Raw genomic sequence first — 19,234 nt, 5'->3', positions numbered from 1 at the left:
ATTCACACTGCAAGAAGAGATACCTGCTGGCCAGTTACAATGACAGTTAAAGTTACTGTCTCCCTAATCTTGTTAGGGAGGGGGAGAGGAGAGAAGAGAGAGAGAGAAAAAAAATTCCTTTAAAAAATAAGCCTCAGAGCAAAGAGGGCTATATTCAAACGGTGAAGTTGACCACTGTTATACTAGTAGGTCATGATCAGGATATTTCTTAGTGCCTTGGTTAATAATGATGCAAAGTAGACAATTCTATCTAAACTGTAGTCTATGGACATGTTTAATATGCCATGTTTTCTTCATGTGATAAGTATAGACATGAAAATAAGCATATAAAAACTTTTGTCAACTTGATATAATACTCCTGAACTTCTTTAATGTAATAATAATAATAATTGCTATTCATGTAAGATAATTCAGTTTTTATATTTTAGATATATTTTTGATTTTTTTAAAAAATAATTCTTGTTATTTTTAAAATTTTTATAGGCTGGGGATATAGCTTAGTTGGTATCATGCTTGCTTTGCATGCATAAGGCTCTGGGTTCATCCTCAACTTCACAAAACAAACAAAAACAAGCAACAACAACAAAAACTTACTATCTTATAGAAAGAAAATTTAAATAACCCTGCAACACATAGTTTATAGATAGAAAATTTAAATAACCCTCCAACACAGTTTATTCATTATCAAATGTAAATATATTTTTTAAAAAAATGAAAATGTAACAAATAAAACTTTTTAAAATAAGAAAATACTAAATATAGAATAAATTCTTAATTTAAAAATTTATGTTCAGGGACTCTATTATAGAACTCTTTTTTTAGTTTTTAATTAATAAGATCTAGGTACATTTTTAAAAATTACTTTTTAACATTGTATATATGTATATGTGTATATTAACAAATATTTAATTTTGGATAATTAAATATTATTTAGTATTGATTTTATTGGTTTAATTCAATAAAAGTATAGGTTATTTCTTCATCCACATATTCAATAAATATTAATTATTTTCTCTATCTGCCTAGTATAAATCATGTTTATTAACATAGTTTGTATCCCCACTTATCCATGGTTTTACTTTCCCCAGGTTTAGTTATTCATGTTCAACTGTGGTCTGAAAATAGTAGATGGGAAATTCTAGAAAAAAATTATAAATTTACAATTACACTCCATTCTGAGTACTATTTTTGATATAATTAGCTGCTTTTATTAAAGACATGAGAAACCTGTCCATTATCCCACTATAATATACATGAGAGATAAGGTCATTTTCAAACTCTATGTTATCAAGATAAAATCAGCTTTGGACACACTGGTTCTCCTTTGCATAGAGAGCAAAGCACGTAGTTTTTCTGAGCCCACCTCTCATCACATTCTGTATTTATGATAGTAGGTATTACACACTTGATCTTCATGTGTATAGGCAGTCGTCCTTACAAACACCAAGCCAGCCCTACAAATATGTACCTGTAGTAATATCCCACTTACTCATCTCTCCTCAGTCATTAATGACAGTCCTTTGTTAGCAGGACTTTTCAAAGGTATACAAAACACTATTCTCCGATGTGGTATATAGACCCTAGTTGGTGGTGACCTGATCATTTCCTAGCTACTCCCATTCAAATCCCACCTTAGTTTAATCTTTCAACAGGGGAAATTTTTTAGAGAAAGACTATTATTATAATAATGATAGAAATATTTCCTTTAAAACTCCTGCCTTTCCCTAGTATCAAGGAAGACTAGAATCTTAATGATCCTATCCACTTGTTTATACTTTCACCTGGCACATTATTGAGCATTTCAAAATCTTAATCTTGTCAATTTGGAAGAGACTTTCAGAAGAAATAAAAAAGGATTAGCAGTTTTATACATGACCTTTAAGACATAAGGAAATAGCTATTATTCACAGAAGCTTTGTTAGCATTTTTTCCCCTAATATTGAAATTTGCTATAAGGACACAAAAGGTGAGAAGGGGTCTAGAAGGTCCAGTTCCATTGATAAGAGAACATCCTGCTTAGTCCAAATCACTGTCTTCCATTGTTAAGGGATTTGTGCCAAGTGTATTTTTAATGTCTTTTCTTATCCATGAGTTTTTAAGCATTTTTAGAATCTATACTTTTTCATCACAAGGGTATTTACAAGAATGAAGTTACCTTATATCCAGTGTTTTCACAGGCAAAGCCAGCTCTGTTCTTCTGGTAAGGACTACATTAAGAATACTTCCTTTTATTTGACTCAATATCATTTGTTCAAATACCTCAAGTCTTTGAAGAAGACAAATGAAGGACAATTTCACAGAAAGAAACATCATCTGAACCCCGGTGATTCCTTATACTACATGATAAAATTGCTCTACTAATAATTTATTTAAAAGTCTCCTTGATCTTAGTCCTGTTCAAAGTATAGAGAAACCATGTTTTTCTTACCTGGCATCTTAGTGAAGTGTATTTGTGAAAGATCTATAAGCAAAAAAAAAAAAAAACAAAAAAAAAAACAACTATTTTGAATGATCAAAATCAAGAATGCCTGTAACCTGGTTTGAGCTTTCTTATTATTCATGCAGCTGTCTCTTGGGGACAGTGATCTCCTGGGAAATCTCTTTTTCTTGATTTGATGCCTCTATTTCATTGATTTCTGTGTCATAAGTGGCCCGAGTACAATGTACTGCTTTACATCAAGTGACAGAAAAATCATTCAGTAAGAGCTAAAGTCAGTTTAAAGAAACAAACAAACAAAACAACAAGTGTTACCTACATATTGAAATTGCCCAATTTTAAATTATATGTTTTGGGAATTTTCAAAAGTTTGTTGCATCATAGGCATCTTTTTGAACACTCATACATTGCTGGTGGGACTGCAAATTGGTGCAGCCAATATGGAAATCAGTATGGAGAGTCCTTGGAAAGGTGGGAATGGAACCACCATTTGACCCAGCTATCCCTTTCCTCCAACCATACCCAAAGGACTTAAAAACAGCATACTACAGGGACACAGCCACATCAATGCTTATAGCAGCACAATTCACAATAGCTAAACTGTGGAGCCAACCTAGATGCCCTTCAGTGGATGAATGGATTAAAAAATGTGGCATATATACACAATGGAATTTTATTCAGCATTTAAAGAGCATAAGATCATGGCATTTGCAGGTAAATAGATGGTTTTGGAGAAGATAATGCTAAGTGAAGTTAGCCAATCCCAAAAAAACAAATGCTGAATGTTTTCTCTGATATAAGGAGGCTGACTCATAGTGGGGTAGGGAGGGGGAGCATGGGAGGATTAGATAAAATCTAGATAGTGAAGAGGGGTGGGAGGGACAGGGAAGGGGCAGGGGATTAGCAAGGATGGTGGAATAATGAACATCATTATCCAAAGTACCTGTATGAAGACTCGAATTGTGTGTCAACATACTTTATATACAAACAGAGATATGAAAAATTGTGGTATATATGTGTAATAAGAACTGTAATGCAAAGAAAAAAAACAAAGTACACCTTTAAAGAGATGAATAGGTGTGAACATACTTTATATACAAAGATATGAGAAATTGTGCTCTATATGTGTAATAAGAATTGTAGTTTATTCCACTGTCATGTATTTAAAAAATAAAATCCATTAAAAAAATGAACAGTAGTATTGTTCAATTCACATTATGTGTTTCAAATATGAAACACAGTACTTACTTTACACAAACACATGAACATACCCTTATGTCAAGAAACCTTTTCTGTTGTTTAGTTTAAGATAAAAATATGGGCATATTCTTTTAGCTTAGCCAAACTCACAGACACATTAATATTCCCAGGAGTGATCAAAATTTAATAAATTCAGCTAAGAATATTATGACTATATCAATAGATCCTCCTTATAATGAATTCAGCTTGGAAATTTTAAAAAAGCAATCTTGTATATTGTTATTGATTACATTTTCACATGTTGAAACATTTTTCTCTTTCCATCCAGCAGACAAATCAATGCTATGCTTGGAGAAACTAAAATTTAAGTTGATTTATTGACCCCATGTTAGGCAATTAATATGTAGATAACTAGAATGCAAAGCTTATTCATGATCCAGAACACTGTTCGCCTTTGTGATGGTTTTGTTTATTAACCTCACCAGACTAAAAATGCTCAAATCCATGGTAAACTATGTGACTTTTCATTTGAGAAGAGATTAGCATTTGAATTGGTAACTTCTGTAAAGCAGATGGTACTTCCTGGTGGTGTGGAGTGCCCTTCAATTCATTGAGTCTGCAAGGGACAAAAAGGTTGACAAGGGATGAATGTGCTCTCTCTTCTTGAGCTGAGCCATCCACCTCTCCTGCTATCTTCAGGTAATAGGTGCACAGGTTCTTTGCTTTCAGACTCAGATGTAGATTTATACAATTGCCCTCCAATTATCAGACCTTCCTGCTTAAACTGATTAAACTGTTTTCCAGCTCCCATGAAGCATATTGTGGGATTTCTTGAACTCCATAACCATGTAAGCCAATTCCTCTAATAAATCTCCTTTTATATATTTCTATGTCTATCATCTTATTTCTGTTTCTCTGGAGAACTATAATATATCCTCCAATCAAAATATATTGCAAAATAAGATGAAAATTACAATTTGTATGGTTTGACTCTTATTGGCAAAGTATCTCTTCTTTGATGCAAAGTATTTATTTTTCTGCTCCATGGAGAAAATCATGGCCATCACTTAAGTGCAATTGTGAGTAGACTGTTAAACCCTGACACAAAGAAAAGACCACCAACTCCAATTTTAAACAAATTAAAACAAGCTTGTATTTTTGTGTACAGAGAGGAAGCTGATCAGCTGCTGACTCCCCTAACATAAGCTAGAGACCAGCAGCCCCAGCTCCCCAACAAAGAGATTTTATAGTTCAAAAAGCTGCAAAAAGTGTATGTTAAAGGGATGTCTTGAGAACATCAGCTAACAGAATTTTGACAAGCATAATACAAAAGCAGATAGTAGATTAATGATCTAAAATGGCTCAACATTTCAAGTTAGGGAGTCAATTCAGATCCCAACACCAGAATTTATGAGAACCAGCTGAGGTTTCAGAGAGGGTTATTATCAGGTCAGGGAAAGCCAGGCATGGGTGAGTTCAAGGCATGGGCAAGCATTCCAAGCAAAATATGGCCAGGCCAAATAGAAATTCTAATATTTTACAGAAAACAGAAATGAACCTTTTATAACTTTGACGAGATGATGCCTGATCTTAAGAGGGAATTAGGCTAGGTTTATCATAGACCAGCTATCTTCACTGGTCATTTTCAACCTGTATTCATGTGGTAATGACTATATAGAATTGAAGTCACTAATGTACCGTGAAATGAAGTACCATATATAAAGTTTCATTATCCAAAATGGAGGAGGAGCTTGCCATTTTTATGAGTACTTTTGCTGTTGTTTTTGTTTGTTCAATTGAAAGCACTCATATCAAAAAATTCATTACATTTGTAACTTACCTCATTAACTGTTTTGTGGATTAGAGTTAAATAAATTATATAATTTTTTTTTTCTTCTTCTTCCTTTTTTCCCTTTATTTCCTTCAATTCTGGAAAACCAAACTCAGGGCCTCACACATGTTAGGTGAGTGCTGTCACCCTAAGCTACACGCCAGCTCAGGCAATTTTTTTTCCTACTCAAAGTTGTGGAGCCCCCATAACCTTTGGGAAAAGTATAGATTAAATTGGGGACAGGATGTATGGGGAAGATGCTCTTATAGAGGTGAATGTTGAAATTTGAAGGCACATCGTAGGTGAGGTGCTCAAATATATAGTTTGGCCACTTTCAGAAAAATAAGTGTACAGGGGAGGGAGGAGGTAAGGAGTGCAGGGAATGTTCCTCCCAAAAGCTTGTTAATGAAGCACTCCCAGATCCTCCATTTCCCTGAGCCTTTGGGCAGACACTCAGAGGCACCCTGGAGGGCTTTCTTACCTTTGATTCATCTATCTTTTGTCCCTGGTTAGGTGCACACAATGAGGGGAGAAGAAGGGCATGAGAACAAAAGCATTCTAACAAGTGTAAAAGAGACAGGACACCTCCACTTCCTCTGATACCCAGCCTTGGAATGGCTTCTCTGTGGAGAAGTCTGTCTGGGTTCCAGTCCTTTAAATAAAACTTGCTTTCTACACTTGCCTTGGCAAATGTTCAATCTTCACATCTGGGGAAATGAAACTCTTAGTAACACTTTTAGACTTAGACTACTTGAATCCAGACCTCAAAACCCTAGAAGTATCCTATCTGATCATCTAATTCTGAAACACTCTTAAGACCATGTCACAGTAGTGTTGCCTTGTAGTTCAAGTAATAAAATTTGGATCTAATTTAAATCCCCCTGCCCATCATGATTCAAAACCCACCACTCTTAGATTTCCTGTTTTGAGCTTTTAATAACTATAGGATTCAGCCAAGTCTCACTCTGGGTTCAAGATTTAATTTCTTTTTTTTTTTTAGCTCCCAAATGCTGACTTGATTTATAATTTATTATTGTAAATAATCCCCTTTTAAAAAGTAATCCTTTAATATTCAATTGGACTAGAAAGCTTTCCCTTAGTGAACATTAAACTTATTAATAGAACCACTTCATTCTATGTTTTCATTAATAATTTTGGTAAGTAGACAGGACAAATTTCATTTGAAAGACAGCAGACATAGGTGTGTTATTGAGATGGTCTGAAGGAATGATGTCAGAATGTCTCTATAGTATAGCAACTTCAACGGATAAATGTTGTTTTGAGGGATCTACTTAAAAGCCTTACGAAATTTGTCTCAACCTTGTCTACTTCATCCAGGTTAGTTACTCTGGTGTGCAAGAAAACTGGTCTACAAGTGTTCCTTCTCCCAATAATGAAATGTCACTTAGCCAAAAACAATGCCAATTTTTATGTCATGTATCAATTAAAATACATTTCAATTTAAAAATATAAATAGAATGTTTTCTAAAGGTGAAGGTACTGTGTTAAGGTCTATAAACAAGTCTGGATGGCACCTGGAATTTTGCCAGAGGGAGTGGTTTGTGAAGTAACTCCAGCAAGCCATTAAGTGTGGAGATTCCTTATTGGTTGACTGCTGTATCTAGTTTATGTTAATTAGATAAGCTGTGTGGAATGTATAAATACCCTCCTGTCCTACAATAAACGGCTCCCACTCCTGCTGTATCAATCTACACAAGTTGTTCATCACCCCCCAGTTATTTTGCTGCAGCCGGGCTGCAGCAGTACTGGTATATAAAATTAATATGAGCTGGGCACGGTGGCACACACTATAATCCAAGCTACTCAGGAGGCTGAGCAGGAAGATCACAAGTTCTAGGCCAGCACTGACAACTTATGGAAACCCTTTTTCAAAATTAAAAAAACAAAAAAGGCTGGGGATATAACTCATTGGTAAAGAGCCCTGAGTTCAATCCCCATTAAGGCAAGTAAATAAATAATTTAAAATAAAAATAATAGAGTAGAGAAGGGGCATCAGTGTAAAGGAGGAGGGGTAATAAGGCTATATTATTTGAGATTAAAATACAGCAAACTATGTTATATGCATTTAAGTATATGTAAAAGCAAACCCCAATATTATGTATAATTATAAGGCACTAAAAATAAAAATATCATAAAAAGAATCAAAGGACTTTTTGTATATAAATGGATTCAATGCACATTCCTAGTCCTTTTATCATATTCATGTAAGAAACTTTGTTTTTTGTACTAGGGAATGAATTCAGGGGCACTCAGCCACTGAGCCACATCCCCAGCCATTTTTTATATTTTACTTAGAGACAGGGTCTCACTGAGTTGATTAGCATCTCACTTTTGCTGAGGCTGGCTTTGAACTCCTACTTCAGCCTCCTGAGCCACTAGGATTACAGCTGTGCACCACCCCGCCCAGCTCATGTAAGAAACTTTTAATCATTTATTAGTTTGATGATTTAAACATATTTAAAATTGCTATAATTAAAATAGTATAGTAATGATGAAACAATGTATATACAGATAGATAAAAAGGTATGAAGATTTTGAAATTATGTGTGTATGTGTGTATATATATGTGTATATATATATATATATGTATAATATATATTCAACTGATTTTCAACTGAATTGATGGTATAACTCAATGTAAAACCACCACAGTTATTATAACAAAAACAGAACATAGACATGGATCTTAACCTATAAGTGTTAAACTTCTGGAAGAATATCAGGAAAGATTGGTATTTTGAGTTAGAAAATATTTTCCTAGATTGTGATACAAGTCACCAACATATGGAAAATTAAAATAACCTACTATTTTTCACAAATTAAAACTGTTTCATGAATGATCTTCAGTTGAAAATTGTATGAATTTTTTAGAACCATGTTTTTTTAATTTTACATGTAATTAGTGACTAATTGTGCTGAACACCTTTTCAAGATTATATTTTCTCTTAATACCTATTCTTTGGTAAAGAGGCTGTAAAATGGACAAAAATATTAACAGCCTCTTTACCAAAGAATAGGTATTAAGAGAAAATATAATTTGAAAAGGTGTTCAGCACAATTAGTCACTAATTACATGTAAAATTAAAAAAACATGGTATACCTATATAACTCTATAAATTCAAATGTCAAAAATCAAGTTTCAGAGAAGAGCTTGGAACAGTTTTTACACTCTTAGACTTGTGATAGAAAGTGGTTACCAGGGCTTTTTAGAAGAGGGTTGCCTTCATAGCAGCACATAGAAAAATTTTCAAATGATTAAAATGTTAACAATTTTATTTTATTGGTGTTTCTTTGTAGGCAGAGATATGAAAACTCAGAACTATGCACCTCAAAACTGTGAGATTTACTGTATTTAAATTATACCTCAAAATTGATCCCTAAAAATGGTAATTAACTATTAGATTCACTCTTTAATATTCTCTAGCCTAATCTTAAATGCAAAATACTTTTTCGCTGAAGAAGTAGAAACAGAAAAGGATATAAAGAGAAGGAATAATTTTAAGGGTCCTTGTGGGTGATGTCATGGTTTGGAAGCTTGGATTTAGTAATGATTCCCCAACTACCTACATGGACTCATATTTCCTGAAAATATAATCAGCTTTTCTCTTTTAAAATATAAAGGTAGACATGAGGTAGAGCTGCATCTAAATATATCATTTGATTGCTTTAAAATGTCTAGTTAGGAAAATTATAACAGTGAAAAAATGTCCAACAATATACTTTCAAAATTCTCATACAATTAATAAATATAATAACATAAGATAATATAATAAGAATGCACACTTATGTTTAACATGTTATAATATTTTGGAAAAATGGCAGATGCAAAAGAAAAGGATCTTCATGGATATAATCTATTTAACATTTTTGGAAGAAGTTTGGCCTCATATAAATATGCAAAATTGACATACTTTGGTTCAGCAGGTTAGCTTGAGCATTTTCTCCTATAGAAGCACATTCACAATGTACAAATAAAATGCAAAAAAAAAAAAATAGAAAAATCATTTGGGAGATAATTAATTCTTTATATTATATCTTTGTTATATGATTTAAACTAGTGTTTAAAAACTTGGAAGGCTACTTTTGTATTGCCTTGGAAAAATGCTTTTGATAAATTCTTGAGAAGAAAAATACATGATATAGAATAACGGGGGGATGCCATGTACCAAATTACCTTAACATATTTTATTTTCCTTTTAGAAAGTTTGTCATGTTACCTCTGGGGAAAAATGCTGTAATGTTTGCTCCAAAATTATATAAGTGGTCCTGCATATTTGAAGTTTTGACAATATGTGTGCACGTATTCATAATGAATACTTTATAAAATCTATTATTTTATTTGCTGCATAGCTAAACACTTCCTAAACAACTGATCTTATTCAAGCTTCTGTTATGTTTTCATTCCAATTTACTTTTCATACAATAAATGGAGAAGTAGATCAAACCTACTGTACCTGATAAAATGATGGCTCTTTGTCCCTTGAATATAATAGGACATGTTAAGAAATATAATGCCTGAGATATGTCATCTCCTTTCTCAGATTCCTTGGGGAAAAATAAGTCTAAGCTTGGCTAGGATAGTTGGGAATTCCCAAGGCTTTTAGAATCTCACTCGGGGCTTTTCATGCTCCTGGGAATCCCTCTCTGGCTGGTCTGCATAGCACTATCAAATGCTTCAAGTAAGACGCCACTTTCCTTCTTAGAGGGAAGGACAATCCTGAGGACAGATACATCCAAACTGAAAAGGCCACACACATTGTTCAGTGAGTGAAGAGTTTCAGAGATAAGTAATACCAAGTACCATCTTAACCTTGAGACTGTCCATTCAAGTAAATTGGTACAAAAATAACCAAATGATATTAAAATTAAGATTTTAAAATTTCACAGCAGAAAAATAACAATGATAACTAGTTTCCCAGGGGGTAAAGGGACCAACACAAGTGGATAATGTTGAGTTAAGATGAATGTGTTGTGAGGATTAAATTATTTGGGAGAATTTTGTGTTTCATAAGTTTAAAGTATTAGTACATTTTATCTGGGTTTTATAATGTAATAGTTATTGTATTCATCAACAATTTATTTAGAATATTTGTTAATGTACTATGTGCATATTATGTTGTAAAAGCTGAATTTGTAAATCTAAAGAATCTTAAATTTTATGGACTGTGTTTTTTCTTTTGATAGCTTTCTCCTGAGTCCTGAAACCATTATCTCATGAATATAATTTGCAAGCATGCATTAGATTTGAATAAATCAACATGCTCTGTTTTTGAATGCTTATAGAGAACACCCTATGCTTTTGTAAAGTGTAGAGTTTTTTTTTCTCCCCCCATTAAGAAAAATAGCTTTTCCCAGTCTAAATACTAAACTTAAGCCTACTAGTGATATTTGTCATCTTCTTTACAAATTCCAGTATAATCTAGTGGGGGATTATATTTTGTGAGCATGACCATTCAAAAGCAAATTAAAATATTCAAAAATACACAAAATTCATCTTCATGAAGAACACTTCTGTTTGTGCTTTGAGACTTGTTGATATTCAACTGCAATCCTCAATGAATTATATTATATGACTATATTTTTTTAAGGTCTCTTTAAACTCACTGCAATTTTATAATTCTGTGTGCCTTTCCCCAACTGAATCTTCTTCATAATTCTTGTTAAATTTTAATGTATTAGTGAAGATTTACTTATAATCTAAAATTAAATAGAGTGATCCAGATATAGATATGAATTTGATATGTACCTCTGAATCAGATATTTTATAAGCTCTGTTTTTCAATTGTTAGGATTATTTTTTGTCTTATGTTTAATTAATTATTCTAAATACCCATTAATAGTTATGATTCACATATTTTAACAATAAGGAATGTTGTTCTCAGAAAGGTCTGGTGGCCCTTTGGGCTGAACAAACATGAGGTGATGAAGCTAATATTTAAACTGTAATAACAGTAATCTTCCATAAAGCTTATTCTATTATTTTCCACTTATGTTTGAATTTCTCATTCAGTGCTTAGAACCCACCTGATACAGAAATTCATAAAAGGAGGTATAACATAGCATAATATGCATATTATAACATAAACATATAAAAGAAGCAGGAGAAATAGAAAAGAAAGGGAAGACAAGAAAGAAGGAAGGAGTTGCTTGAAACTAAAGTTACTGTAAAGTAAGAAGCTTTGTGCTAATAACTAAGGTGCATACATAGCAGATGTATATATATATATATTTATATGAAGGAGTGGGTTTATATACATGCTTATGTACAAATATGAGATATTTTAATAACATTATTTAGTCTAGAGCTTTAACCTCATCCATGGAGGTGGGTCTCACTGAAAGGAATTCAATAAGAATATGTATAATATCCTTTTTAAAATTTAAGGCAGTAAACATACACACATATATAATACATTCAGTACCTAAATGTTAACAAACACAATAGTTTATTTTTCATAGAAATTTAAGTACCAGGATCTAGTAAATGTGTTTCAACTTCACCACTAGATATGGAGATGGGCCAGACATGAAGTGCTCTTAATTATTGTTTCTAAAAAACTTTTTTCCTTGCTTTTCTTCCTCTGTATCTACTTCTGTCTTTATAGCTTCTGCTCTTTTTTAAAATCCAACAAATATTTAACCTACCATTAGTTACCAGGAACTTGATAAAATATATGACTTTACATTTTCACAATGCTCTCAAAAGTACAGATAATACATAATACATGCAAAGTTCAGTTATAAATATGCAGAACTTCAGTTATATATAAAATTTCTTTCATATACTATTATTTTATACTATGAATTTCAATAAATCATATATATATGTAGCTTATGAAATTCTATACTACTTAAATTTAGTTTATGAAATTTTGGACTATAAAAACTATGAGATTTTATTGTTTTACAGAAATAATTTTGTTGTTCTTAATGATTCATTGTGATTTCTAGTGAAATTAATGTGGGATCTTATTTTATAATTTCAATAATTCACTTATGTTTATATTTGTATTGAATTGAGTACTGTGAAAGCTCAGATACAAATGGGAATTAATTGACTTTTGTTCTATAAATAGAGTAAATCCTCACAACCACATTTACATAGAGTATCATTATTACAAATTTATTTAAAAGATAAATAGGATTCAATAAAATCAAATAACTTATTTCAGTCATTTTTAGCTAAGGTAGTAATCATGTCTTTACACAAAAGTAGTTTATCATAATATGTATAATGCCTAAAATTTTTGTGAAAAAAAATCTCAAGGTAACAAAAAAATTATGATTTCAAATACCTGAAGACTAAATGATAGGGAAGAAAGATGATCAAACATAGAATAATGAAAAGGTACCAAAAATATTCATAAGACTATTAATTCTAGGTCAAAGGATCAGAGAATACTGTCTGGAGCAGATAAAATCTGTGATTAATGAAAGATTAGTTAAATACTAATCAGGAATTCACTAGCTATGAAAGATGGAGGGAGAATCCAACAATTGAGTCAGAGTACTTGGCTTGAGCAAACATGTAAAAACATAAACTAATAAAATCTAAGGATGTAGCTCTGATATGCACTCACAATAATTGTATGGATATTTTAGACAGATACCAGAAAAAAAGATCAGAGTTAATTTTAAAGCAATGATGATAAAAATGAAAAATAATGGATTGATTTATTAGTAATTCTCTCTGCTTAAATAGTATTTATGCTTTTCATTAGAAGCCTAGGGAATGTACACAATAGCATTCCCATTTTATAAATGAGGAAATAGGCCCAGAGAGAAAACTTAACCAAAGAAAAATTACAAGTAAGAAATAGGGTCGTAATTCAATACCAGATATTCTGGTTTCTGATCGTGTGATCCCCAGAACTACAAAAATAAACAGGCATTAATTGAATAGTTAGCTCATTGACAATATTTCTGGAGTAAACACAGGAGAAAGTTATAAGATTTGAGAAAGATTAAATTGTCCCATATGCTTAAGGTATATATTTGAATTCCCCATGAATCATTTGGGCTATGATGTCCATGACTCAGGAAAATAAAATATATATTCAGAAAAGGTAACCTGGACTGAGTATGAGAGTAAGTGTGTTAACTGAAGACTTGAGAGAACTCAAATTGCCCAGAAGATAACCAGTAGAGAAGAAGCTAACCAAAGAGAAATATAGAATTTTATACTTTTTGTCCAAAGACAGCTTTGCATTTGTAGGACAGAGGGATGCATGTAGGGATTTAGGGTTCTTTGAAATGGAGAAAAAAAATTACAAGATAATATTTAAACAATAATATCAGTGAGGTCATGAAGCTCTTTATGATATGTGAACAATCTATATCAGAGTCAAATACAGGAGGGTGAAAAACACTAGTGTCTGGGGCTCAGCCCTGACATAATGAATTTCTGGTAATGAGAGTCAAGTTATTTCACACACCCAATGTATTCCTTTATGAATAAATTGAAAGGCAGAAATTAGGGAAAATTTCCAAAAAATATACTTTGATGAATATAGATTTATTATTATTAAGAAGCCATTCTTCAGACAAAGAAATATTTATTTTTGGTCAGTTTTATAGATTTATTACTTACATAAAATAAAATTTACCAATTTTAAGAGCAAAATTTGATGAGATTTTAAATGTGTAAGTCATGGAAATAATTACGATGGTATGGAACATTTTCATCTTTCTAAAATGTCTGTGCATTTCCCTTTGTAATCAAATACTTTACACTTTATTTACTTATGTAACTGAGATCACATAACATTCGGTGTTTTGTATTTGTCTTCTTTAGCATAGCATAAGTGATCAAGTCCTGCTGTTGCAACCATAAGTAATTTCTTCCTATTGAAATTTAAATTATAGGATCTGCCACAGTCTATCCATTTAATAATGAATATATATTTGATTTCCTTTCAGTTCTTTGCTACATACAACCTTAAGTAAAGTTTCTAGGAATAATTTTGTATAAGTCTTTATGTTGATAAGTGTTTTCCTTTCCCTTGGGTAAATTCCTAAGTGTGGAATCAGTGGGTAATATTACCTGAATGATAAATCCATACTTAGAAACTGCTAAATTTTTTCAAAGAGGCTTGTATGATTTTGCACCCCATTAGCAATATATGAGAATTCCAGTTGTCTTACATCCTTACTCACAAAATTTGGCTTTCGTTTTTTTAGTTCTCCCTATCTTATAATTTCATATAAATATGTATTTATATATATTTTACTTCCAATTTGTTTTTCCACTTCTTTGACACTGGATCTCTCTTTTGTAGGTTTGCAAGAATCCTGGACTGCAGTCCTACCTACATCTCACCATGCTGGATTTTAATAACACGTCTAATTGGCCCACTTTTTTCTTCATTGGTATTCCTGGTCTGGAGCCTGCACATATGTGGATCTCCATTCCTTTCTGTTTCCTGTACCTGGTGGCTCTCGTGGGTAATGTCCTTCTCCTGGTTATAGTCAGAACAGAACAGAATCTTCATGAACCACAGTTCTATCTTTTAGCCATGCTAGCCCTCACGGACCTGGGCCTTTCCTTGTCAACAATGCCAAGTGTCTTGGCTATCTTCTGGTTTGATGTCCACCACATTGGTCTGGATGCCTGCCTGACCCAAATGTTCTTCATCCACACTCTCTCCTCCGTAGAATCTGGTGTCCTGGTGGCCATGGCTTTTGACCGCTTGGTGGCTATCTGTGCCCCGCTGAATTACACCAGGATCTTGACACACTATACTGTTGCCTGCCTTAGTGGAGCTGCCCTCATACGGGGTGCCACTCTGCTGGCCCCTCTGCCTTTTTTCCTGAGGACATTTTCTTTCTGTGGGGCCAATATCCTCTCACACTCTTACTGCTACTATCCAGATATGCTGAACCTGGCCTGCGGGGATGTTACTTTCAGCAGTGTCTATGGGTTGGTCTGTGTGCTCTGCACCTTTGCAGTGGATGTTATCTTCATCCTTGTTTCATACATGAAAATCTTGGGCACTGTTATGAAACTGGGAATCCAAGACAGAAACTGGAAATCACTGCAAACCTGTGCCTGCCACCTGTGCACAGTGCTTGTGTTCTATTTGCCTCTCATCAGCCTTGCAGTACTGCATCGTTACACCCAGGAAACGTCCCCGATTCTGTACACCACCATGAGCAATGCCTATCTCCTCATGACACCACTGCTAAACCCTGTAGTCTACAGTCTCAAATCCCGGCAGATCCAAGCTGCCCTGCGCAAGCGATTTTGGGCACAACGTGTTGTTGCTGGGGAGTGAGATTTTCTCATTGTATCAGAAGGTGCAATTATATTAGCAGCATGCTATTTAAGATCTATGTGCCAAATAACATGCTAGGTCCCTTGCATTTGAATATGAAAAAAATGCTCAGGTATTTTTTCCTTAAGAAGCGAACTAAGGTGGGAAAGAAAGAAAGGCAAAATGTTTTCATTATAATAATTGTGATCCTGAACGATGACTGGTAATAATAAGGAGAAATTGCAATAGAAGCCTTGTTCATTTTGAGGGGTTATGAGTTAAATGAAAATACATTATCATCACAACTAAGTTGTAAGTAAGTTAAGTCTAACTCTGGATTATAAATGATCAGGAAAAGGGTGATTTTACATATATATATATATATATATATATATATATATATATATATATATATATGTTGTAGATGGACACAATACCTTTATTTGATTTATTTATTTTTATGTGGTGCTGAAGATTGAACCCAGTGGCTTACATGTGCCAGGCAAGCGCTGTAACACTGAGCCACAACCTCAGCCCCAAGGGCTGATTTTATAGAGAAGTACTGATGTCACATGATTCCTGGTTTCTAACATTGCTTAAATTGGAACACTAAAAATCCAAAACTGATGGTGAATTTATGACTGTATATTTTATATTGATTGATGTTCAGAACATCTAATGATAAACAAAAGATAAAGGAACATTCTGAGAAAAAATAACATGAGTCTGAGAAATGGTTATTCTTATCCATCTTGATACTTCAGTCAAAATTCATACTTAATTCAGAATCTTTTTTGTTTCCAATTTCATATTAAAATAGATATTCATATCCTGACTTCCTTAATAAAGATGTATCCCTCTTCTGTAACTTCCCCAGGAGGAAAAATGAATTGGTGTGTTTTCTTCTGGGGGCAACTGTTTTAGAGTCTTAAGCAAATGAAGACTTGTCCTGCTAGGTTCAAGGTTGGAGGAAAGTGAAAGAGAGTGACTTAATTATCTGTGGAAATAAATAAACATTTAGTAGAACCAGTAAGTATTCAAATCTGCTTTAAGAAAGTTTTAAAACACTCAAAAATATTTTTAAATGAGGTGTGGTGGTGTTCACCTGTAAATCTCAGGTGCCTCAGAGGTTGTGGCATGAGAATTGCAAGTTCTAGGACAGCCTCTTGCAACTTAGAGAGACCCTGCTTCAAAATAAAATATGTAGCTTAATGGTAAACTGTTCCTGGGTTTAGAACTCAGTACCACACAAAATATATATTTTAATATCTTTCTTATATATTTAGTGGGCATTAGAATCATATAGAAGACATAATAGTCCCATAGCTTACATCCTACGAATGAAAACCATACAACACCAACAATATAAGGAAGAGAACATAATTATTGGGATAGGGTTTGGTTTGAATTGGTATATGAATGCAGAGGGAAGTAAAGCTTGTCAAAAACATTCAGGAAGATTGAAATCTGTAAACAAAATTATGAAAATTTGGTTTCAAATCCAAATCATTTACTTACCTGTGTTCTAGTAAATATTTACAAGATAGAGGGGGTTAATTAAAAAAAAATGATCTTTGCTCTTAGTAAAAGAACATTTGATAAATATTAAACACACTAAAACTATTAAATGAATTATGTCTGTAAAACTGTTTTCCATCCTTTAAGGTCCAGTTTGATCATTTTCTTTTGGTGAGTCTTTCTGGTCAGGCATCTCTTGACTTCTCTAAGCATGAGTGCAGAGACCTGGGGACCATTGCTCAACAATTCTTTAATTTTCTGAAAACTAGAGGCAGATTTCCTTTGTGAAACCCTTCACTTTTCTGCATGGTTTGTTTGAGATCAATACTATGAATATTCCAGTAAATCCCTCCATTCATGCTTTATTTGAATACAATTTTCCCATTCAGGTTTTACTCTAAAACTATGTAATATGAAAGTTTGCTTGTTTGTTTATTTAATGTTTGTGTTGCTACACTGAAGAAATACCAAATTTTTTGTGGTAATCATATTTCCCATATATGTAGAAGCTAATACCTATCTAAATTATGAGAATTTAGTATAAAACAAAGTAAAAGTAAATGAGATATAGCTTCAGAAATAAATAAAAATCTAATTGTGCTGAGTGCTTAATACGATCTTTAGGACCATAAAATCTTTACTTTGAATCTGGTATCTATTTTAGTATTTTGTTTTACATCTCTTTTTAACCTGTATATGAAATAATGAGGCAGATTAAGGGTATAGAATATTCTCTTTAGATGGATTGGACCATTTATTTAATTCTATTCTATAAAATGAAAAATTCAATATTATTAAAAATATCCCTTTCTTATTTTACTCGTTAGTAACAATTCCCTCCACCTTTATTATCAAACATTTTTTTGGCTTACTAGTTTTGGTGTATTCTCTTATTAACAAACAAATTAACAAAAAAAGCTAAGCATAGTAATTTTGTTTCCTAAGAATTAAAAAGCTCTTTGATATTAAGGCATAAATATTGTTTTATTAGTCTTACTCTACTCATGGTTAACATTCTTTCCCATAAATGAAACCACAATGTCTATATTGAAGGACTGTGGTTCCAAGACATTTATATTGTTAGATATAAACTTATATGCATTAACTCACTTTATGTCTAACTTAGCAAGCTTACTTGAATATTTATAAAAAATTACCTTTGTTCAAACCCCTGTTCCTCAGAGCTCTTCTCCTTTATTATCATATTACAGTTCCCTTGTTAATGAACAAATTAATATTTGAAATATACCATTTTTGCATTTATATTAGTAGCTCTATGTTATAAAAATTATATTTTAACAAATTAAATTCAGACTGACTGGTTTTCTAGGTAAATATCTTAGAATTGGCATTTCCTAAGGTATAAAGCAAGCCTGTCATGCTCCATAGTTCACACTCAACATTCAGTAAAAAACCCAAAGCTATTTAACTCAGGTCAAGATAGAAGAAGAGTGGTAGTGTTGGGTGCTATTTCTAAACAGACAATTATTTATGCTAGAAAGCAATAGGAAAAACAAAGTGAATTCAGTGCCTTCAATTGATTTGAAAAGTAAATTCATTACAATAATAATAATAACTAAAGCAGTATTATCAAGTGCTTATTTTATTCCAACCATTCCATTATGACTTCATGGTTTTGATTGCACTTACCGTGTTGAATTTATTTTTATTATTATTTTTTTTTAATGTGGCCTTTTTCTTTCTTTTTTTATTGGTTGCTCAACATTATAATGCTCTTGACAATGTTGAATTTATTTTGTTTAAAAAACTATCTTTCTTTCAGCACATGATTTACCTTCATTTTCTTAATCATGTTTCTCAAAGGAAGGAATTAAAAAAATATTTGATGAAGTCTAAATTATTACTTTTTTCATTTCATGATGTTAAGTTCTAATAAGTCACAATCAAGGATCAAAAATATTTTCTATGAGGCTATCTACTAGATGTTTTATGATTTTAAATTTTGTGTTTAGG

General features: G+C 32.5%; 1 protein-coding gene across 1 annotated transcript; it reads left to right on the top strand.

The window, feature by feature from the left end:
• The first annotated feature begins 14,809 nt into the window (after window positions 1-14,809).
• Window positions 14,810-15,763, top strand: LOC101963597 (olfactory receptor 51G2). The gene has a single exon (XM_005342089.2). The coding sequence runs from the start codon at window positions 14,810-14,812 to the stop codon at window positions 15,761-15,763; it is 954 nt and encodes a 317-aa protein (XP_005342146.2).
• The last annotated feature ends 3,471 nt before the right edge of the window (window positions 15,764-19,234 follow it).

The sequence above is a fragment of the Ictidomys tridecemlineatus genome, chromosome 4 (genome assembly GCF_052094955.1).
Source record: "Ictidomys tridecemlineatus isolate mIctTri1 chromosome 4, mIctTri1.hap1, whole genome shotgun sequence".
Classification (NCBI taxonomy): domain Eukaryota; kingdom Metazoa; phylum Chordata; class Mammalia; order Rodentia; family Sciuridae; genus Ictidomys; species Ictidomys tridecemlineatus.
The sequence above is the reverse complement of the archived record's forward strand: the minus strand, read 5'-3'. Positions and strand labels throughout refer to the sequence as shown.

Bases quoted from the DNA above. Each gene is read 5' to 3' on its own strand.
- LOC101963597 (XM_005342089.2), top strand. From the start codon at position 14,810: ATGCTGGATTTTAATAACACGTCTAATTGGCCCACTTTTTTCTTCATT.